The 24,259-nt window shown below is 41.4% G+C and overlaps 1 protein-coding gene across 3 annotated transcripts in view; it reads right to left on the bottom strand.

Annotated features, from left to right (window-relative positions):
* The window catches only part of PDE9A (phosphodiesterase 9A), a 73,168-nt gene extending 56,402 nt beyond the window's left edge, over nt 1-16,766 (bottom strand). Inside the window, exons 1-2 of one of the 3 annotated variants that reach the window (XM_033147083.1) lie at nt 16,302-16,766; nt 5,581-5,651 (exon numbers count right to left, since the gene is read on the bottom strand). In XM_033147083.1, the coding sequence (XP_033002974.1) occupies nt 5,581-5,651; nt 16,302-16,370 (140 nt within the window). In that variant the 5' untranslated portion in view covers nt 16,371-16,766. The remainder of the gene's footprint in view (nt 1-5,580; nt 5,652-16,301) is intronic. The other 2 variants (XM_033147084.1, XM_033147085.1) reach the window with 2 other exon arrangements.
* Nucleotides 16,767-24,259: the final 7,493 nt, after the last annotated feature.

The raw sequence follows: 24,259 nt of genomic DNA, 5'->3' as shown, positions 1-24,259 counted from the left end.
AATGTTTAAAGCTATGTTTATTTAACCAGTCTCTTGTGTGGCAAGTTACTATCTTTGTTTTGACAAATCAAAGCAAATGTTGCAACCTGGGAGAAAGAAAGAAAATGGCTAAGATTATTTAAGAGAAGAACAAAAATTTGTTTGGGAGTGCCCAAATGAAGCGACCCCCTACAGGCCTCATCTACATAAAAAAGAACCCTGATCATTCAAGAGTTCTTGATTGTGTGGAAGAGGCATATGCATGTACAGGCAGTCCCTCATTTAAGCACATTCAATATGTGCATCGAACCTGGAAGTGACCCGGAAATGTCATCAAGACATCACTGAAATGTCACTAAAAGGGGGCAGGGGCGGAATGGGCTTTTTAAAATGGGTTTCAATCATACGCGATTTCACCAAAGTGTGCGGTGCCTCGGAATGCAACCCTGCATAAACTGGGGGCTACCTGTACACCTAGGTGAATACTGTATAGCCTGCCTTCTTGCACTAGCATTGAATGCATGGCTGCTGGGAGTGTGGCTACTCCACAAGCGGCACATGGCTTGTGGACGTGTTCTTTTACCACTTCCTGCAGTTGTTGACTGTATCACGGTTCATCTGTATGCTTCTAGTGACATGGGTGAAAATGAGAAGGTATAATTAATACATAGTGAGCAAATATATATATCCAATGAGATAGTCTGGTTCATTACATGGAGCATTTCTGCTGTAAAATTCTGAAACGGGCATTGCTTGTCATAAACAGCGATACCTTTTGCATTGTTTTGTTGCTCTGACCTCTCTCTCTCTCTTATGATACAGGAAGTGGTGAAAGAGGAAATGCAGGTGGCTTGTATCTTTTTTCACATTTCCCTGTAATGTGTGCAATGAGTAAACTTGAAGCTTTTCCTTTCCTTGCTTCCTATAACAGGCAGAAGAGGTCTTTTCAGAGGAATAGGCAACTAGGAACCCTAAGGATTAAAGTGGCCTCTGGTCACCGCAGCTGGCCTCGAAGAGAGCTCCAATCCTGACCCTCACTTATTATGAAACTTAGCTGCTTTCTCCTATGCACATTCCTATTAGTAATAAACAAGGACAAAGGTTTCTTCAGCTTCTTTCAGTTTCACTGCATCTGCATTGGCTGTTCATGTGTAAGTCTGCTTCTAAGAGGCAAAACTTCATTTCTGTATCTGTATCTTATAAAAAAAAATCTATACCACCAAAGTCAGACATTACTGCATTTGCTTTAGTATGGATAATTTCCCAGTCCCTGCTAGCACTTTTTCTAGCACATTCCAGAATGCTTCATCTCTCTGCATTTATTTACAAAATGCCAAAGGTATGTCTGACATTGCAGGCGAGCCCTGATCCCTGTTTGACATGTGACTACAAGAGAAGGAAGCAGAAAAATGAAAGGTGGCTCCTTGAGATTATTTGCTTCTCTATTTTCACATGGCATGAGTTTTCTTACATCAGACTCTCAGTGTTTTGCCACTTGGATCTCTACGGGGTTTAATGTTCAGGACAGAGAGATACTGTGATCTGGAACAGATTCCACTTGCCCTATATAGTGGCTTTCATGTAGGGAGGGTGTTATGGAATGCCAGTCAGATCTCTTTCACATTTAAAACAACAGATTGAGCATCTGTGCATTTGGGAATTGCTGGCATTATGAATATTTTCTCTGGCACTTGCAGGGTCTCCAGAGAGGAGTGTATTGGAGCATATGCTGAGCATCTTTCTCTTGCTACATCCAGCCCATGCATATCTAGGCCAGGGGAAACTGTTTTCTGGGTCAAATATTGCTCACAATTGCCAGGCAGGTTAATCCTGGCATCTCTGAGTTGACGAACTGAAATAAAGCGTTGAATCCATGTTTGTGAGAAAAATGAATGTCTTCCTAAAAGGCTTAGATGGCTAACTAAAACGTCTAAGGCAGCATAGCACATGTTGGTGATGTGCTTTGACCTACATTGATAGAAGCAGAGAGCAGGCACACACAGCAGCAACAGTGAGGAACATTGACTTGATTGCACTGCAGACTTGCAAAGCTTTATACTAGGCTCTACTTATTAATGCAAGGGCAATTTACGAATGGTTAACATGGGTGACTGCATGTTGCGACTGAACAGCACATGTCTTAAGACCATGTACCATGAGGCAGAGCGAGACAGCTAATTCTGAGAGGTGGAAAATGGCTAGAAAGGTGTGCCATGTTGTCTGCCCTGCAGTCCTTATGCTAGCTTGCTACCCTAGCATGGTCAGGGCACCAATGAAGCGATCTGAGGAGACCTGCCTCAGGCGGCATGCTCCACAGGTAGTGGGAGATCCTGACCTGGCCTCGCCGGTAGCTTGATTCAGGGGAAGCAACAGCAATGCATCATGGAACAGTCCCTTTTCACCATGTCTTGGACATTCGCCAAAAAGCAGACATTCCTGTAGAGCGGCAGCATTGCCACTGGTCTCCTCCCTCCTCAGCAGTGGCACATCTTACCTCAGGCGCCGAAAGTTCTCTGGCTGGCCCTACCTTAAGGACATTAGAAGAGCACTGATAATCTAGTCAACTGCTTGATTCTGTAACAACATTATTAGTCATTTAGAAAACCGTATGTTACTTATTAACATTTTACATAATGTTTATCAATGAGTCTTTAAGATAAAGTATGACTCATTTCTAACTGGATGATCCAACCCTCAAAAGGTTCCATCAGTGCAAGTTCTGTTGAAGTGAACAGTTGCGGATGGCATGGGAGAGGCTTTATTGCTCACCCTTCATCTGAGTCGCTGCTCCACACCAGGGTGGAAGTGGGGAGGAAAGGGTTGGTTCTGTCAACCTTGTCACCTCCTTGTCATCCCCAGCTCTTGGTATCCAGCAGTAATTCGGCTGGGGAGTAAGCAGTGCAGCCCTACTGTGCCATCAGCTATTGATTGTGCCACTCTAAATACAGGGATGTGAGCCACATAAGCCAGCATTGGTGTCCAAAGAGCACAATGGTGCCACAGGCCAGATCAGCAACCCTATGGGAGTTTTCCACATCTAAAGGAAGTCTATGGCAGACTCCTGTTGCTGTCAATAGTGATGGATGGCACTGTATTCCACTTCTGTGCACATTGTTGAGAAGATGGAGAGATGTTTGAGAGCCAACAGAAGTAAGAGAACTATGTGATGGTGCCATGTCCTTGATACCCAAAATAAGGTCCAGGCTTAATTCTCATTTCAGAAGATGAAAATGATCATCCTGCTCTCAGAGAGGATTTTTTTGTGTGTGCCTTGCCTCGCCCCAAGCTTTTGTGCTTGAGAGAGATATTCAAATTTATTTACTTATTTCACAACTTTTATATAGAACGCTTGATTGTAATAAAATCTCAATGTTGGTTTCTCTCAAGGGGCGCAAGCAGACACATGAGCAGGAAAAAGACGGTCCAGACAGGGCCAGCGCAGCCATTAGGTGGGGTGAGGCCACTGCCTCAGGTGGTGGAAGCCCACAAAGTGTCACCCCTGTGGGTGCCCCATTTCCCCACCTTCTCTGCCACCAGTGGTGAAATGGCACTGAAAACATGTGAGATCTTGTGGAATGTGAGAGATCTTGCATGTTTCCAGTGAGATCTCATGGGAAATTAGCACCATCTCACCCAAAATCAGCGCTTATGCCACTGCCATTTCTCCACCAGTGGTGGAGCAGGCAGGGATGAATGAACTGGAGGAACCAGTAACAGCCTGGAGACGAGAGTTAAAGTCAGGAGAAGCTGCAGGACTGGAGAGTGAAGAAGAGAGAGAGAGATCAGGCTGGCATAGAGTCAAGGACTTTCACATCTCCTCTTCCTGCCCCCACCTCTTCTCCCAAGACTGGGTGGTTGTTGTTGTTTTTAGATTATTGATGATAAGTTGCAGGCTTTTTTTGTTGGTTATTGAGTAGCAGAAAAGCAGCATATACATGTGGCATTGTTCTAATTTTAAAGTTATTCCAAACCATGATACCAGAAGCTCAGATAGAATGTATGCGACTGAATATGAAAGTTACAAACATGTCTAAGATCCAGAGTCAAGAGTCGCTTCCAGGATGTCAGTGTTTTGTGGGAGGGATTGAATCGCATTCTGGAAATGTAGATTTGTGCATAAACACGAATTACAGCACTCTAGTGCAACAGAGCCACTTAACTCCCCACCCAACTTTTTGTGGTTACAAAAGTGAGAGGCAAATGTACTAAAAAGTGTGGGATAGAACACTGATTAGTGGGAAGACATATAACCTCCATAAAAGCAAATCAGAACAAATGCTCCATAAAGGTCAAACATTGCATAATCTCCATGTAAACTTTGTGCAGGCAAACAGGGTGAATGCTCAGTTAACAGGTCATCTGGAGGAGCTCAAGGAAGCTATAAAAGGCAGGAATGGCTCCTTTGAAAAGCATCCATAATAGCACCCAAGTGGTGGAGCTGTCACTCCCGTCAGGTGCATTTGACTCCTTACCTCCTTTCCTTTCAATCATGCAGTAAAGGTGCTTCTGTTTTGCTTCTGGTTATTTGAAGTTATTTGTATATTCATTCAACATTTTGTAAGAGGATGGTATACGGGATGCAGGTGATGCTGTGGTCTAAACCACTGAGCCTAGGGTTTGCCTATCGGAAGGTTGGTGGTTTGAATCCCCGCAATGGGGTGAGCTCCCGTTGCTTGGTCCCTGCTCCTGCCAACCTAGCAGTTTGAAAGCATGTCAAAGTGCAAGTAGATAAAAAGGTACCACTCCAGCGGGAAGGTAAACAGCATTTCCGTTCATGTGCTGCTCTGGTTTCACCAGAAGCGGCTTAGTCATGCTGGCTACATGATCTGGAAAAACTGTCTGCGGACAAATGTCAGCTGCCTTGGCCAGTAAAGTGAGATGAGCGCTGCAACCCCAGAGTCATTCATGACTGGACTTAATTGTCAGGGGTCCTTTACCGTTACCTTTAAGAGGATGGTATAAAAATGTTTTTATATAAATATAAATAAATGAATGTATTGGATTGCTGTATATTGTATACTTGATTGTTTTATTCTGTTTTATTTTATCTTTCATGTTTGTGCTTGTAGACAATAGCAAGACACTTAAAGTTAATGACAAATTTGATCTCTTTATCATATTTTCACCATTTAGATGAGCTTATTTTCCTGCTTTCTGACATCATGCTATTATCCCAATGGACATTTGCTCAGAGCTCTATCAGGAATTTGGTCTCCTTGGAGTTTTTTTGCAGGTATCGGTATGTTGTTCTACTCAATTAGTTTTTATGTTGTGCTATTTGTGGTTGTTACTTAGATGTTTTTTTGCTTGTGGGTACCATTTTGAGACCAAAAGGAGAAGAATACAGTGTTTTCAAATGAAACAAACAAAGCAAATATATGTACATTATATTTTCCATGCTGTAATTTCATTGTGAGATTCCTATTTTCTTCATTATTGTGAAAAGGCCAAAGCTAGCATGATACCCAGCCAATTCACACTCATAGAAGTCCTCAGAATAATCCTACTCAGTATGACTTAGTTGGGGTCACTCTAAGCCCTTTGGAAAAATAACACAAGTAGCATTCATAAAAAATAGAACTGCATTGAAAAAATATTTACCTTGGTAAACCAGTTGCAATACAGAAGAGTTCCATGATATCTCTTGAGTTACAGTATTTACTGAAGGCCACCTTCCAAAGGAGATAGAAGCAATTAAGATGACATGAAGAAAGAGAACTTCCAATGGCAATCTTATTCTACGTATACCCTGTAGCATTAATTTACCTAAGATTTTTCCATTTATTTGATTTTTCCTAATACTGAATATGGTTCCTATTCTTAACTTTCACAAGCCTTTTAAGTTCTTTTATATGGTTATATCTGAGAAGAGAAGAAGTAAATATAGGGCAGTTTGATAATCCAAGACAAACTTTAGAAATAATATTAATGGGAGATTAAAGTTGATCAAATAGTCATTAAGTTGGTGCATCTGAGCCCCACCAAATTGAACAGCATAATTTGCATGTGCACACACACACACACACACACACACAAATGTTGGACACAGTAAACTGCTAGAGGACACAGAAGCAATTTGCGTAATTTTTGCAAGTTGGTTTTATCTCTGCAATAAATAAACAAAATCATTTTATTTCATATAGGCTCACAAAAAAGCACCAGTGACAGACATGGCAGTGTTTTTGTGATATAGATTAGCACCACCAGAAATATCAGGCCACTAACTCAGTCCTTGTGTTCCCAGCAGATTTGAAGCCTATGTGTAAGTTAAGCCATGCTGAAGAGGGAAATTACATGAAAGAATGTGAAGGATCAGTCAATCCTGAGGCAGAATTGTTTAGCCTGTGAGAAGGAGACTGATGGATCAGTCCAATGACCCATCTATTCCAACATATTTTTCCCATGGTAGCCAACCAGATGCCGAGGAGAAGCCGGCAAGCAAGACTTGAGTGGAATAGCGATCTCCCCTCACGTGATTCTCGGGAACTGGCAGTCAGAGACTTAGTGGAGAAGATCACTGATATAAAACTAGTTAAGCTTCCAAGGTAAAAAAAAGTTGAGGGTTGTATGTGCGGCCTTCAGTTGGCAACCTTGCCAGCAGTGCTGATACAGCGGCTATGAAAAGGAAAGTACCTCTATAGCTTTGAAGGAGTTTAAGCAGTGTTATTTTTCTAGAAAAAAAAGGTGCCGGAACTTACCATGAACATGTTCCATTTTGTCTTATAATGGCAATGGCACCTACCTGAGAGGTGCCGGAACTCAGTTCTGGTGAGTTCCCCCTGAGAAAAAGTCCTGGACCACTTAGGTAAGTCGTTGTAATAACATTATAATACTTCTGTACTGAATCGGACCTCAAAAGTGTGTGGAGCGGGTGGGTGGCGAGGAAGGTGAGTCACTGAGAAGCTCAGGAGAGAACATTATAATTTCAGATACGTTTTTATGAAGCTATCTACAGACATTTGCTCTGGAGCTTTTGTGACAGTCCAGTGCCCATTTTAGTCAGAATTTGCTATCCAGAGGCACTAAGCAGAGAAGGCTTAAAAAAAAAAAAAAACATTTCCCTTCTTCCTATCTCCACATGCCTCTCAAAATGTCTTACTATTCTCTGTAATTTCTTCTCCCATTCTTCTTTCATCCTCAATTTGTAAATTATTTCCCCTTCCCCCAAAACAAACCATTCCTCCTCCCAGGTCTTTTTACATTCTTTTCTTTCTCCTGTAATAGCTTTCGCCTCTTATCCCCTTTTCTATTCCAAGTTTAATTATTATCAATATCATATTATAATTTAATATTAAACTTTTATCTCATGTTCCGATTTCCTTCAACACCTCCTCTCACCCTTCCCCCTCAGAGGAGAAACACTGGATAAACCTGTTAAGAAGCTAAACGAGAACAACAGCAGTGACATCTTGTGCCTGAACACATTCCTTTCATTCCCATTAAAGCATTTCTGATGTAAAATTAAATAAAAGCTCACGTGGGCTTCATTTTTTAAAATCAGTTTATTCAGGACAGCCCATCTCTCGGGGGCATATCTTTCTCAACAAAAGGTTGTTGTTGTTGTTGTTTTAAAGAAAAAACTCATTTTGAACAAATGTGCTGTTCTGGTTGTTACAGAGGCAGATTTTTTATATTCCTATCTAGTTACAATCATAGGAATAAAGTAATGTTTTATTTTTCTTTAAATAACTCAAATACAAATCTCCCTGCAATCACAGCAGAAGGAAACATCCCAGCTGGCAGTGCAAATGATAGACAGACCGAATGTTACCAATCTGCTAATGGCCGATGAATGCAATAAATTTCGATCTGATGTTATTGCTGTTGAACTTAGAATGAACTTATGAAATGTGCTGGGCCACTGAGCCTTGAAATCAATTATCATTGAACAGAATTAATGCAATATAAGTGGGATATGGTAATATAATTGGGAACAAATGAAAGTCAGATAGTTATCCTGGTTAATTAAGACCAAAACTGGAGGACATAATAAACTTAGCATCTGTTTTTCTTTTTCCAAGTAATCAGAGGCGAGAGCTAAGCCAAATCAAGGCATGTTATAAATATATGTGATGCTACAGTGCAGTTTAATGAAAGTTCATTTGCCTTCTCCAACCCTGGGGTTTTGCAAATGGCCCAGGTAAGCAGCATGATTCATAAAGCAATTTGATAAGCATCTCAGAATATGAACTGCAGAATTAATATTTTTAAAAAAGAATAGCAATCGGCTGTAAAGGGGATGTTATATTCCCAAAAACGAAGCACCCACCTGGAAAAGGTTGCTGTGCTACTTTCAGTACATAGCTGACCCCAAAGAAAAATAAAGCCTTGCAACTGCTTTTCAAAATGAGCATCTACACTGCAGACTGGTCTAGGAAGTATGAACCACAATCAGAAGTGGACTTTGGTAATTTTTCATAATATGGCGCCCTATACACATGAAGTTATCAAGTGTCCATTGGGACGGGCACACAACTGGCCCCAACCCCTGTGCCACGCAGCTGGGCTCTCCTCAATCCCCTACTGTCTGCAATTAAGTGTGGGCATCTGGTGGGCTGCCCCCATGCACAAGCATAAGTGCTCCACACAACCAGGACCCATTAGCAACAGTCATCCTTGTCAGAAGTCTACAACTCAGTGCATTGGGGCAGGACTAATCCAGACAGGCAACACCAGGAGCTGGCCAGAGAACATAGTCCTTCTCCCTGTTCAGTGTAGACCCACTTTATATGTATAGGTCCCACTTTATATGTATATATGTAGTTAAAAAGTTGTTCCTTAACCCTTTCAGAAGGGAATCTCAGAAATCCATCCCACTCCACAGCTTCCTCATGTTTCCTACTTAGAAACAGGACACACAGAACAGCTTTGTCATGCAAACAGAAAAGGGACTGGCATGTCCTTTTGCATTCTGGGTTCACATGCAAGTAAGAAACTCTTGCATCTCTGCATCTTACAGCTGCTGATGTGTGGGGCTACTTTTATCTGCAGTCTGTGGGTGTTCCTAATGAAATGCTGCCTACATTCCCCTTTTGCATTCCCCTTTCCCATGACATTTTTACAATCTGCCAATTACTCACATAAGGATTTCTTTATTATCATTTACACACTAATTGCCTCTTTAAGCTTGCAAATAGGCTGGAAATGGGAAGGGAACATGCTGCACATCTCCAGACAACTTAAGAGCATTTTACTGATTTGGAGAGACAATACATTTTTATTTTGACTGGTTAAGTTTAGCTACTCATGTGCCCAGCCTTAGAAACATTGCTTCAATTTTCATTGAGATAAAGGTAAAGGTAAAGGGACCCCTGACCATTAAGTACAGTCGTGTCTGACTCTAGGGTTGCGGCGTTCATCTCGTATTACTGGCCAAGGGAGCCGGCGTACAGCTTCCAGGTCATGTGGCCAGCATGACAAAGCCGCTTCTGGCAAACCAGAGCTGTATATGGAAACACTGTTTACCTTCCCGCCAGAGCGGTACCTATTTACCGGTATCTACTTGCACTTTGACGTGCTTTCAAACTGGTAGGTGGGCATATTCACTGAGCTACATATGCCCTAAATTGTGTCGTTGCATTCCTTATGTGGTCCCTGATTGTTTGGGATCACTCTAGTCATAAAATTCTAATTAAATGTCACAAAACCCAAAACCTGTTTTGCAGGTGGAACAACTGATATTTCCATTTCAAACTCTCCAAAACAGTTAATGAAAACTTGTGCTGATTTTGACTGAGATTATACATAATTCTGATCAGAAGTCTAATTCTGAACTTCTACTGAGCCTATGTCAGGATTTGCACCTGTAGTTTCTGTCTCTGCCCATTTTTAATTTTTAGAAATAGGAACCACTTCTATATTGATGATATATTTTCTGTTTTTCTATATTTTCTAGAAGGGGGTTTATCTAATTCAAGATATCCAGATTGGAAACTATTGAACAGTATGCCTCTGATAGGTGCTTGACAAGATGAGATGAGCATCATTATCATAACATCCTGCTTCCAAACGTTTTTTAGGCATCTGCAGCTACTTGTAGTTGTGATGTTGAGCTATATCAAGTGTTGGCCTCAACTACTTCAGCAATTCTATCACTAGCCAACATGCTACAGTATAGATAAGTTGGCCCAAAACTGTGTTGAAAAATCCTTATTTTGAACTAACATTTTGTCCTTTGCTTATCTCCCCCAGCTACTTCCAGCTGCATTCAATATTTACCATAGCCTTTTGAAAAAGCCATGCTGCTATCATTTGTTTTGTTGTTATTCCTTGAAAACGTCAAATACCTAAAGCATCACATTGCTTAATTCAGTTTTAATCACACCAAAAATATGCCTTTGAAGCAGGGCTGGACCAATACATTTTGGCACCTAAGGCACACACACTCACACCAGGGAAGAATGGGGAGGGAAGATCTATATCAGAAACAGAGGCAGAGTGAAGATCAACACTAGGGATCAAATCAACCTTACTTGATGGCTGTACTGGGAATCAAAGACCGTAGCAAGGGGAAAGGGGCCTTCTTTTACTCACAATAGGTGGGTGCAGAACCCTGGAGGCCCCAGAAGGCAGCCCCCACCAACTCCTCCCTGGGGATGGGAGGAGACTAATGGCACCTCCTATTTGATGAAAGGATGCTATGGAGGTGGGATGGGGGGAGGCTGCTGAAGAGGCAGCAGATCTGGCCTCCTAGGAACGCATGGTAAAGGTAAAGGGACCCCTGACCATTAGGTTCAGTTGCGGACGACTCTGGGGTTGCGGCGCTCATCTTGCTCTATAGGCTGAGGGAGCCGGTGTTTGTCCACAGACAGCCTGGGTCATGTGGCCAGCATGACTAAGCCGCTTCTGGCGAACCAGAGCAGTGCACGGAAATGCCGTTTACCTTCCCACCGGAGCAGTACCTATTTATCTACTTGCACGTTGATGTGCTTTCAAACTGCTAGGTTGGCAGGAGCAGGGACCGAGCAACGGGAGCTCACCCCGTCATGGGGATTTGAACTGCCGACCTTCTGATTGACAAGCCCTAGGCTCTGTGGTTTAACCCACAGCGCCACCTGCATCCCTACAGGAACGCATGGTAGCAGCAGGCAATACTTTCCTTGGAGGCTGGATCTGCAGCCCCTGGGGATTCCGCCACCTGAGGCAGTAACTTTGCCTCATTGGCAGGCCAGCCGTGCTTTGAAAGAATGCTGCTAGGCTTTTAGAGCCTAGTTAAACTCAGTTTATATTTGTTATAGTCAAGTGGTATTTATGAAATAAATAAATTTATGAAAGTATTTATATACTGCTATATTATAAAAAATACCAAAGTGGTTTATAAGAAGAATATGCATATACAATTAAAAAAACACACATCAAAATTTAAAAACAGAGACCACCAACTAACTGTTACGGAAAGATGTTTTCCTAATTGACAGCATAAGCTTGGCAGCAGAGAAAAGTTTTCAGCAAGCTCTTAAAGGTTAAAACAAAAGGCGCCTGCTGAAAGGTACCATAGACCCTTTTGCGTTCTGTTTTGACAAGTGGCTACTGAGGACTATTTAGCCCACTATTCCCCCACCTTCCCACCAGTCTTGCCTACTTACTGGTATTTGTAATTTACCTATTTTGCCCTTCTAATGGCAGAAGGAAGGCAACTCCTCTGCTTATTTGCTTCTAGAGGTTACTATGTTGACCTGCTTTAAAACAAACAAACCAAAAACACACACACATCATGCTGGCTTTCCTCTCTGCCATCTAACCCATACTCCCCTATTGGTGGGGCAGAGGGGGATTATTTTTCTCACACTTTGCACCCCACATTGATAGGAGGTAGACACAATTTGTCTGGTCAACTCTCAAAGATGGATCACTGAGGAGTTATAGGCATAACTGTCAACTTTCCCCTTTTTAAAAGGGAAATTCCCTTATTCCGAATAGGATTCCTCGCAAGAAAAGGGAAAAGTTGACAGCTATGGTTATAGGCATGTTTCAAGAGTCAGTCAATACACCCAGTTACATTCTCATCTTCCACTGTTGGTTCCCAAAAAGCCACTTCTTAAATACCTATCCAAAGTTCCCAAGACACCCATTTATTGTTTTTTAAATGAAGGCTAGCAGTGGGGCCAATAAGCAGGGCCTTCTGATAGAAAAGGGGGACACTCCTACTTCTATTAGAATGTCACATTCCCTTTGTAAATACAGTATGTAATTTAACAACACCATTTTAATTGGTCCGTGAGTAACCCTCTAATTGGATCCATGCATTCATAGGGGTTTTATATATGGTATTACTCATCTGTAGCCCTCACACATGCTCCGATGCCCATGCCTTTTGTAATGTAATGTATGAAGTGTTGTGATTTGCAGTTTGCAGTGAAATCCTTTCAAATATATGGGACAATGGCACAAGGAGGATTTTGTCTCCCTGTGGGGTCAAGTCGAAGTATAGCTTAGAATTCATTTAATGAGCTCCCACCAGCAACCACATTCTTTGGGAGATAAAAGTTCAAGTTATTTTAATTATATCTTTATGCAGGGAGAAAAATGATCTCCTGCATTACCTCTAACTGAACCCTGACTAAATGAGATAGAATCTGCCTCTCCTGACTTCCCAGATTCTGCCTCCCCACCCACAAGCATCGCACAGATAGAATTTCACCACTGATAAATGAAATGGATAACATCTATACAGCAAGTTCTTGTATTAGAATTTCAGGCAGCTGTCTATCTTCCAAGTCCTTCAATAATATAAGTGCTCTTCAGAGAGTAATCTTGGGATAAAGCCAGATGCTTGTGTGTGTTTTCACTCCAAATTATTATTATTTTCTTTTGTGGGGTGGGGAGACAATTTAAAAAGTGTTGCATGAAGGGTTTTCAAAGTATATTACATTTTGTACATGGTAGGAGGCATAGAATCAAGATTTTGGAATAAGCCAAAGTTGTTTTAATGTTCCAGAGTCATTCTTTTTAATTGAATTCAGATACGTCTCTCTGCTCATGATAAGGAGCTGATAGTCACAGAGAAATCACTATAGATACAAAGACCAAACATTAGAGAGGCATTGATATTTTGCTTTTTGGAAGCCTTGTACATATTAGTAAAAAATAACGATTAAGAAATTTATATGCATCAACATATATTATACATGCTTTGAATGAAGGATGATCCAAGGGCAAAGGACAAGTTGGTTCAAAGCAGTACTTCTGCGCTCACATAGACCTGGCTATGGCTTGCAATGACCAGATAAAATCAAACTAACCATTCCAGATTTCTTTCTTTCTTTTTTGTTGCATTTAGGGGACACTATCATGGTCCCACTATCATGTTTGTGGTATGCTTAAAATGTATTGATGAGGGCAACTAGGGCCAAATCACATGACCAGCATGCTAATAATTGGCTGCTTAAGTTCGTTTCTAGATCCAAAGATGCTTGAGGCTAATGGGCCATCTGAATTGTTTCTCATGAGCAGAACCTACAATTTTGCATCTTCTCATCTTGCTTTGGAAGGTTTAAATGAGCATGCAAAATTGCTTCATCTCTCTGTGTATGATCAGAATCCGCCAGATACAGGTACTAATTCAGAGAAAGGCGTGAAAGCATCTCCAGACCCCAGTGGACACAGATACCATGTCGTCCCTGCAGCCCAGTGAAACAGGAAGGAAGAAGCACTGTCGGGAAGAGACCAAGGAGCCAGCAGCCCTGACCACACAAGCAAGCATCTGCCATGTGAATCTACCTCACCAAATGCCCAGGACCTCACAGTTCTTTTCTGAGATGCCAGAGGGACCTCAACAAACCACAGAGCACCAAAGAAGTTTTTGCTCCTTTTGACCAGGGCCTAGACTGTTTAAGGACTCCTTCCTTACCAAGGAAGGCTGGAGTTTAATTCAGATACCATGGTCTATATACCAACATACAGGAAATCAGTTCAACTCTGGCACTTGTTGGAGCAAGTTGTCTACTTTGGTCCATGGTTCAGCAAATTCTTTATCCTGATAACCTAGATACTCCTCTTAGATGTTCTTCACCAGATTTCCTGTGACCACCCAGTTGTTGGTTTCTGCTACCTGCTGCTGTCTGCTTATCTTTGCAGTTCCAGCCTACCCTCAGCGGACTTCATTTGGATTCTGTAGGCCTCAAGCAGACAAGCCAAGACACAAACAGCTGAGACAACCCATTATAATGACTGTTGGTGAAACTGAAGCAGGAAAGAGAATGTTGATGCTGGTGGGATATAGTAATGCTGTCAAACGCCCTTAGGGTCTTTCCAGATTGTTTCTTCCCTTCATCTGAGAAATGTGTTATCTGTAGAAAATCCAGACAATATCCCCTAACAGTGAGAAATTGCATTTCCCCTGCAGTCAAAACCGTCCTGCCGAGTTGTTTGGGGGAAATGCAATCTCCCTGCTTACTGCAGATATTGTAATTAATAGGGTTTGTGTTTATGAATCAAAATACTTCTGCCCTTTCTTTGGGGCCAAAGGGCCCCCAAAGTGACTCACAAGACACTAGAAGGATAAAGGAAAACATCATTTAAAAGCACTCACAAACTGCAAAGCAGCAATCACACAATACTATAGCACCACAGGAGTAGTGGTTGCGATTAAACCAAACCAAAAGTAAAAGCAAAAATGCTGTCGATGATATGCTAGCATGTCAACAATGAACAGGCCAACTGGTTTTCCTGGAAAAGGTGAAAAGTCTGTCCCTGCGTCTCCCCCGACTGAAACTATGATGGTGATGGGTTGAGGAGACGGGGGGGGGGGGGAGCCTTCTTCTGATGACCACAGTGAGTAGGCAGAATCGTGTGGGGGAGCGGGGAAGGAGGTGCTTTCCATTTCCTAGGTTACCACAGTCCACAGCCACTTCTAGCTTTCAAGGTAATTTCCAGCACTTCTTGTGCTTGGAAATGGACTGGAAGCCCGTGAAAATCAGAGTCTCATGTTCTGTAGGATGGGCCCCGCTAAAACTCTAGGTGTATTTTGCATCAGCTGAAGTCTCCAACACCTTTTAAGAAAGTGGATCATCATGGTTGTGCGAGTGTCCTGTGCTTGGAACCTGTGACATCATAACACCTTATTTGGTATAAACTGCTTGAGAAGTATAAATATACACTGCCAGGGTTGCTAATAGTCATTCTTCACCTATTCTCTGCAATTTTAAAAGGCAAGGCATTATTATTAGTAGTTCAATTTTTGTTATTTTTCCATGATCCCTTGCCACTAGCACCCTTGCTATTTCGCCCTACTCTAGACCCAGCAGCAAGGCTTTCTCCTGAGAGCAAAGCTGCCCCCAACCTGTTCTATTACATGGCAAGGGTTCTATAAAACTATAGAAAAGGGCTAGTCTGATGAACAAAGCTGTCTGTGGAAAGCCCCCCCCCCCCAGTGGCATAGCTGTAGACTATATTAAGGCAGAATAGGGGAGAAGATGCTTATCCTAAAATTAGTCCTCATGGCTAATTAGGTATTCAGAGGAAAGAGGCGAACAATCCATCTGCAATGCCCTCTTTCCATAATGACTTGGAGTATACAGCTAAAAAAAATAAGGCACTTTGGCTTTTTCAAATCATTGCTTCTTGTAAAGAATTTGGGGTCCCTCTGGCATCTCAGGTAAGGCAAACCATGGACTATAATTTTGCACCAGTTAGCTTGCAGATTCAGCTCCTTTGTTAACTTTGACACATTGCTAATGCCACCACAACTAAACCAATATTTGAAGTTATGCTAGAAATTTAATGTTATGCGTGTGCGTGCACACACACACTCACTCACACACACACATGCATGAATATGCATACAAGTCACCTTGAGACTATTAAAGAACATTAAAAGCAGACCTTATTTTCGGAAAGCAATTCATTATAATTTTAATATACTTTCCTCTGCTCTAAACTACTTATATCATTCAAATGCTTGGATCTTTAAAAGTGTGTGTTTACATTGTGAACTGCTGGCACAAGAACTGGCACTGGATCTTCAAACTCCTCTGTAACTTTGCATTCACATCTCTAGTAGAGCACACAGAAACTGTACGAACAAGTGAGAATACACACAGGCACCCGAAATCTCTGCTATCCTGAAACCAGAAGGCTGCTCTCGGAGTTCTTGTGCTGTTTACCATAGTCATTTGCAAAATGAAAGATTGTGCAGAAATGGACTCATTCATATTTCAAGGCTGCTTCACAAAAGAAAGGTGACAGATTTTCAGCTGAATGAGGATGCAATCAAAGCTCACAGCATAGAAAAGGAAAACAGCAGCAGCAGCAGCAGCTGAACAGTGATTCCAGTTTAATGCAAATGTGATCTTATCGACAAAGAAACAATGAGTGAAAAGTACCTTCTGAATTCTTCCACCGATATCCAAATACACATACTTGGGCCGGTATGTAGATGAGCTGGATCCCATCTTTTTAAAGACTTGCTACCGTCAAGACTTTACCTGTAGTTCTGCTAGGTTAACTCTACAGCAGGAATCAGGTCCAGCCAAGCCAAGCAGAGCCACTACTGCCAGATGCATTCGTGTCTTTGCTTTACTCCATTCCAGTGTCTCCAGCTACAGCAGTCCCTCCTCTTAACATGCATGCATTTCCTTGTGCCTCTCTGCCACCTCCTTTCCGTTTTGTTCATTCCTGTGACTCCAGCAGCAGCCATGGACGGGAGAGAGCCAAGCCCCAGATCCTGTCTCCAAGTGCCCTCTTGATTCCCATAGCAACTCTCTTTGGCTGCAGAAGCCTCTGGGCAATCAGTGTGTGTGATGCTGTACTGCAAAGTAGGCTTTGATTAGCTGCTTTTGACACAGAAGACAAAGCACCACTTAGAATGGGGGGGAAATTATCTTCATTTATCCCAGAGTAATTTCCATGCTGAAATTTCAACATCCATCCTTTTAGCAAACCTGTCTAAACATTTTTTTTGAATGTACAACTAGCTCCCAGCTGCATTAGTTGCTGAAATCATAAGGACACAATGTAGCAGGAGCTGGCATTGCATTTCCTCCAATTAAAACAGATTCTTGTATGCATACTTCTGTTAAAATAGTTCTGTGTCCTAAAAGAATTCTGCCTACTGGGAGGAAAGGGGGTGGGTGGGAATGCTTTGATGGTGTTTCCTGCTTGGCAGGGGGTTGGACTGGATGGCCCTTGTGGTCTCTTCCAACTCTATGATTCTATGAATTAATGATACAGTGATATCTAAGTATATTATCTTTAATTTCAAGGTTGGAACAAACAGGATAGAATACTCTGTCTCCCCTTCCATTCGAAATTAATTCCAAATGCCATCTGCTGAATGTCACTAATGATCTAGATTACAGTGACTGTGGGCTGTAAGATGCTCAGCTGTAGGGCAAACTGTAGGCTGGTTTTCTTGGCTTCTACATGAACAAAACAACACACCCCAGTCAGGCAGGCTTGAAACAAGGACTTGGGGGAATCAGTACATTTATTGACTTGAAGATCTCAAAATCTAGCTGATGATCCCTATATGCCATACATCTGGAACAGGGTTGCCATACGACTGGAATTTTCCAGACATAGCCAGTATTCAGCCCTCGTAAACAGCATCCGGGAGGAAATCACTGGAATGTTTAGGAAAATCTGGATGTATGGCAGCCCCATCGGTAGATTTCGATGAATTTCATTTAAAATTGCTGGAAAAAAATCGGTTTTTCTTTTTGAGATTTCACAAAAAATGCTCAACAGCTCAACAACTTTGGCAAAAATAAATAAATAAACCACCAACCACTACCACTCAACAACTTATTTGTCCAGATGTTTTTGAAATATGGCAACCCTACTATATAGTTGACAATCCCTACATAGCAGCCGTCTCCAACTAAGCAGCCTTCAGATGTTTGCGGCTGTAACTTGTATGGTTCCTAGCCAGCACAGCCATGCTGGCTGTGGCTGATAGGAGTTGTGCAAAACAACTGGAAAACAAGGTTGTAGGAAGGCTCCTATTAAACATCTGTTTCATGTTTAAAATATTGATTTCTTAATTTTGGCTTCAAAACAGAGGGTCCTATACATGGGAGTGTCTTATACACATAAAAATACAGTAATTGTAAGTGACAGCAGGCTGAAGAAATCAATCCTGAGCCTTCAGAGTAGCTGCTGCACTGAGGGCCTGATCCTGTTAGCCATTAGGGCTGTTTGTCAGAACCATTGATTACTAACAACAACAAACAACCCTGTAACATTCTTCACCCTTGGATTTGTGAACATGAAGTAAATCTTGAGTAGGGAGTGACAACATCTGGAGAAAGATACCTTATGCAATGATTTAATGAGGACTATTTTCTCATCTCCCTGTCTCCTTAAATCATTATGTAAAGCATAGTTGATACTTCAGGGAGGCAAAAATTTAATGGCATTCACAGGGCCAGATTTAGGTTTGATGAGGGCCTAAGCTACTGAAGGTAATGGGGCCCTTTATATGTCCAGCTGTCCTTCGTCAACAACAAATTGTTGCTGTTTTTTGTGTTGAATATATGCTATATGGTAATTTATGGACCTAATAGGTATCTAAAGCCATTTGCACATAACAAAATATGTATTTTATCAAAGTAATCAATATAGAAATGAGCAAACCAGTGATATTTTAGGGAGCAGGCTGGCAGGCGGGGCCCATTACTTACATCATAGGAGCCTACACAACACAAAACACTGTTGCTGTATGTAGGTTTTATTTTATTTGTTTTTTTTAATCTTATATTTTGGAAATGTACATCCAGTTATTTTTCTTTAAAAATTTTTGGGGCCCCCAAGAAAGTGGGGCCCTAAGCTACAGCTTATTTCGCTTATACGTAAATCCGGCACTGGGCATTCATGATTCATAACCATTTGCAAAGTTGTTGTTTTTCTTATACTTATCTATTCTCTTCCCCCTGCCCTGTCCCAGGTTCAGAGTAGCACCACATGTAATCAAACTGCAGAGGACATGTTATTGGGTAGGTGTGAAGTGAAGAGGGAGCAGTTTTAAGAGGCCAGCTGAGAGGGCATTTTGGAGATCAGGGCTGAGTTGGAGGGAGGAGGTGTGTGACTTCTGGAGTCAGAATTTATTTTTTAGCAAACAGCTTGGCTTTCTACTGAGTCAGTTCAATTCAGACCAGGGCAGCTCACCTATCTCTACCCCTCACACACACACATACCCCAGCCACAAACAACTTCAACCTACCAGATACTTTGCCCCGCAAACAAAAGTTTGTCTGTGGCCCTCCTCATCTTGTTCTTTCTTACTTGAGCACATGTCTCCCTGTATTCTTTTCACTGAACAGCCACATGTCAGCTGTGACATTCATTAAAGTGCTGTTTCCACACCTCTTTTCTGGATTAGGATTTGCTGCATGTTTGCTCCTTAAAGCACAATGTCTCGGGAGTGTTTCAAGTCAAGTCAACTGAAGTCCTTGGCAGAAAGTATGAAGTGGGAGGCTCGTTGTTATTTTCAAGCCTGTACTGGAGCTGCAGCTTCCAGGAATGAGCCAAACACCCAAAGTATCTGAAATACAAGCATGCATGCCTCTTTCAGAAAGATGAAGGACTCAGCATCCTTTGAACACATGATTCCAGGAAGCTCAGATGCGTCATAGCATAGAGCCACCTTCTGGCTAAAGTACACACTAAATTATAAAATATAAATCAAACTCATTTTCTCCCTGCTGAAATGGTGCCTTTGTCTGTCATCTAGCTTCCTCTGACGCTTATAGTTCTCCATTCCCAATTTCCTTTTCTCCATTATACTTCATGCTCCTGTCTTTCTTTTCTCAATCTCTCCTCAAGGTGCTGTCTTACTGCCACTTTGGCTTTTCCTTATTTATGGTAAACCTTAAAGACTTGTTTGCCTCTATTTCCTTTGCTCTTCTAGTTTAAATTAAACTCTCTCAGACTCTAGTCAAACAGCTTTTGTCTGAGACAATGACAAGGTTACAACACACCTTTTCTTGCTCTTTCCATTTGAAAAAGTCAAGTAAAGTGTTTAGCTACAGAAATTTATGCACGTCACCTTAAGGCACAGCAGCACTCAGGGTTCAGATGATGTTGATGTTGGTTTTCAGTCTTCATGAAATGTAAATACATTCTAATTTGAAAGGACAAAGCTGCTTTTTTATCAGCTCAACTTTATTTCTGTAGATAATTTCTTAAAACATAATCCCTTGCTGGTCAATAAATCTGGTGGCAATCATGACTTCCAAAATCTGATTTCTGCCCTTCAATTTTGCTGGTTGTGTTATTATTATTCTATTTGGGAATAATAAGGTAATAGTCTCTCATCTTGTATAGTATACCTTTACAGTATTTGCTCATCATTCCCCCAATTGATTCTGGTGGGACTTTGGTTGCCTTTTATGGAGAATCCAGATAGTATTGTTGCCAAATGGTTACAATCTTTTTAAGTAGCTGGTTCACGCAACACTGTAAGTCAAACTATGGCTTAGCAACATCACACAAATGTGTGATGTTTTACTGCTGCACTAAGGTGGAATCTACACACATATTAAAAATGCTGTGAAAGAACTTAAGAAAGTGTTGAAAAACACTTTTACTAAGAAACCAGAGGCCTTTCTGCTGGGCATAACCAACCATGAGATACCCAACAAGGATAGAACATTTTTCATGTATGCCACAACAGCTGCTAGGATTTTGATTGCTAAAAACTGGAAAGGTGAAGAGCTCCCGACAGTAGAAGATTGGCAGATGAAGTTGATTGAATATATGGAACTTGCAGAACTGACCGCGAAACTCCGAGACCAGAGGGAGGAGAAGGTGCAAGAAGATTGGAAGAAATTTAAAGAATATTTGAAACAAAGTGAAAAGTTAGATATCTGAGACTGGAATCAGTGGACTTTATAGGCGACAGCATTAAAATGTTAGTTTAAAATAGTACATTAGAAGTTAAGATTGTGATTTCTTTTTTATGTTTTGTATTATGATAATGAATAAGTTGATAGAGATAAGATGTTAGATTAGGATTAAGATTAATTGTAAAATAAGAATTAAAGTAGTTATAAAGTTACTACAGTAAAATTGAACTGAACGCAGAAGAGAAGACGTGAGGAAGTCCCCCAAGTAAGATTAGAAATAAGATTATAATAATTTAATTGGTGTATTTATGTGGTAGGTGGGTGGTGAGGTAATGTATTTGTTTCTTTTGTTTGTTCTTTGTATTTTGTAGTTTGTATGTATTCTGTTGTAGTATGTATGCATTTGTTTTGTTTGTTATGTGTTGAATTACCAATAAATTTTTAAAAAATAAAATGAAAATGCTGTGAAAATGCTTTTTTAGAAAACGTTTTGAAAAATACATTGAATTTGCATAGCTCGCCATCGTCATCTAGTGTCACCTTTGTGTATTGCACTTTACAACACTTTTAAAACGTTTTATTTGCAGCTGTATAGCTGTACAAAATTTGGCTTAGGGTGCTTCCAAACTGAGAGTTGTGGTTAAGCTGCATATTGATTGATTGATTGATTGATTGATTGATTGATTGTAAATCTCTGCTGGGATTCTCTCACCAAAGAGTACTTACCCCAAACCTGCATCTTGGCATCCAGGAATTCTCCTTTTATACACCTATTTCCCTTTACAACTAACATGAAGAGTTTTGTAAGTAAACCATTTTATGACTTACCATACATGGAATCTATCTTTATTCTGTGGAAGTGGAATAGATTGGAAATAGCTTTTAAAAGGTGACCTTTTGGAAGGGCACATTCTAAAGGTTTTATAGTCCATATTTCCACACTCTTCTTTGCTGCAAGTTTTGCACTGTTAAATCTCTGCTGGGGTTCTCTCACCAAAGAGCACTTGCCCCAAACTTGGGTCTTGACTTCCAGGATTCCAACAGTGAGGTAGTGCTGGGTGTTACAGGCAGTGTATAGGCAACAGGAAGAGACACAGTATATTAAGAGAGTGGGATGTGTGGAGGAACTGCCTTGCACCTCCCAAAATCCTGTGCTGCTGATGGCAGAGATTTCCTTATTACTAATCTTTGCAAGCTTGTCTGGGAGCCCTTTATTATTTGGCTGAAGAGCCAAAGAGTACTTTAATTAAATGACTGCTCTTTTTGCAGCACAGATCAGACATGTTTGAAGAGAAAGACATCCTGACCAGCTCTGGGAACACGGTCAGGATTTTGGCACACTAGCCTTGTGTTTCTGGGAAATCCCAGCTATAAAGATTGTCTGGACTCATTTTATAAAAGCAGTGGAAGACTTAACAGACAACTGGAACTTTCTGCAGGCTGCTGGCAAGCAAAATTCTAAATTGAAGGGGGGCTGCTGCTGGATTGCTCCGAGATGACAGCCAAGAAATGGAGAAATTCAAGTTCCTCCGTTAACCAAAGGCTGATTGACCCTGTCTGGCAGGAAACTTGGAACTGATGGTGACACTTTGTGCCTCAAAAAAAGGGAGAACAGTTTTCTTTTCAGAGAAAATTGTGCATTTTCTTCTGTACTACAGGAAAAACGAGGCAATTTTGTATCAAAATGTAAGGTAACATTTCAGAATCACAGCTATTTTGTTCTAAGGAGTTGCCAGGCACAATGACAATAAGGTTCTGTCATTTTTTTAAAAAAAGAAAAAATAAAATTACTGGAAAATTAAAGGAAAAAAAAACAATTTCATAATAAAACAGACAGCAGCTGTCCAATGTCGATGCTTCATTGACACACAGTATTAACCTGTGGAAAGTACTATTTTGGAAAACTGTGGTGCTGAGCTCATTGCCCACAATTGGGAAAGTAAGAGTCAGTAGCTTTGTTTAAACAATTTGAAGCCATGGATGGTTGATTCGCTTCTATGGGACTTGTCCCCGCCCATGACTAGCAGGAGGAGAATAAAGGATGCCCTCTTTGCATAATTCACATTGTTCATTGATTTCAGTTCTCCTTGGTGCAGAATCAGGATTACTTATGAGCGGAGGAACATGTTGTATATATATTGCAACTTATTCAGTGCCCTCCTGACATTTCTAGGTCAAGCATCCACCGCCTTCATCGTCACCCAGTAATGTAGAGCAGGGGCAGGGAAGTGCACAGCCAAACAATGCCAGTGTGCAAGGCATGTTGCACTTACAGAGAGGAAAGGCAACACGGTGCTTCCACTTTTGTCAACATACACACAGCCTTTCTGCAGATGAGATACTCACTCATTTCTTCAGTGACTAGTCAAATGGAAGTGAACCAAAAGTTGTAGGGGACAAATAAGGCATAGTGGGATGAGCATCTTTTGCTCTTTTCCCGTGCCCCTACACCCCTCAAGCTCATGTCCTTCCACCCAGCCCAGTATACCTGAAGGAGCGTCTCCACCCCCATCTTTCAGCCTAGACACTGATATCCAGCACAGAGGACCTTCTGGCGGTTCCCTCCCTGCGTGAAGTGAAGTTACAGGAAACCAGGCAGAGGGTCTTCTCAGTGGTGGCACCTGCCCTGTGGAACGGCTTCCCATCAGATTTCAAGGAAATAAACAACTATCTGACTTTTAGAAGACACCTGAAGGCAGCCCTGTTTAGGGAAGTTTTTAATGTCTGATGCTTTATTATCATTAATTCTGTTGGGAGCGGGTATCAATAAATTATTATTATTATTATTATTATTATTATTATTATTATTATTTGCACAGCTCTAGTGGAGACCCTTCTGGGGAACCTTCTGGGTGGGCACATGCCAGTGAAGGGGCAGGGGTAGAGGTGAAAGTATACAGAAGACTATTCCAGTCACACACCCAGCCATCCCTTCATCCAGACAAGTGAGAAGCATTATTTCTGTTCAAGGACACATAGCTTCCTGTGGAGGAAGCTTGGCCTGGGTAGAGTCTCAAGGACCAGGCAGAGAGACCTGAAGGGTCCCATTTGGCCCTGGGCCTGAGCTTCCCCAGTCTAGCTGTAAAAGGTGTTCCCTGCTAACTTTTTAAAAGCTATTTTCAAAAGTGACTAATGAACGGATGAGGATTATAATACCATATTCAGAAAGAGGCTGCCAGTTTATTTGCCACTGTCCCAGATCCTTAAAAGGAGAACTGCCTCAATACAATTTATGATCATAGGCTTTCTGTGGAAAAAACCCCACCAAACCCATTTACCTTACAAGTACACAGCTGGACTCTATCAACCAAAGCATAACCTATTAAGAATAGCATTTGCAGTATGCAGGCAGACAGCATTGGAGCGGTAATGGAAATAAGCACCATGCAGTTCTGGGGTGATGTGTCACTTTAGTCTATTAAAACCATCATCCTCAAGGTCTTGAGTTGATCCTGGAGTTATTGCCAATTGCCTGGAAAATGTAGTTTTTGCAGCTT

This window comes from Lacerta agilis, chromosome 4 (assembly GCF_009819535.1).
Source record: "Lacerta agilis isolate rLacAgi1 chromosome 4, rLacAgi1.pri, whole genome shotgun sequence".
NCBI lineage: Eukaryota > Metazoa > Chordata > Lepidosauria > Squamata > Lacertidae > Lacerta > Lacerta agilis.
The sequence above is the reverse complement of the archived record's forward strand: the minus strand, read 5'-3'. Positions and strand labels throughout refer to the sequence as shown.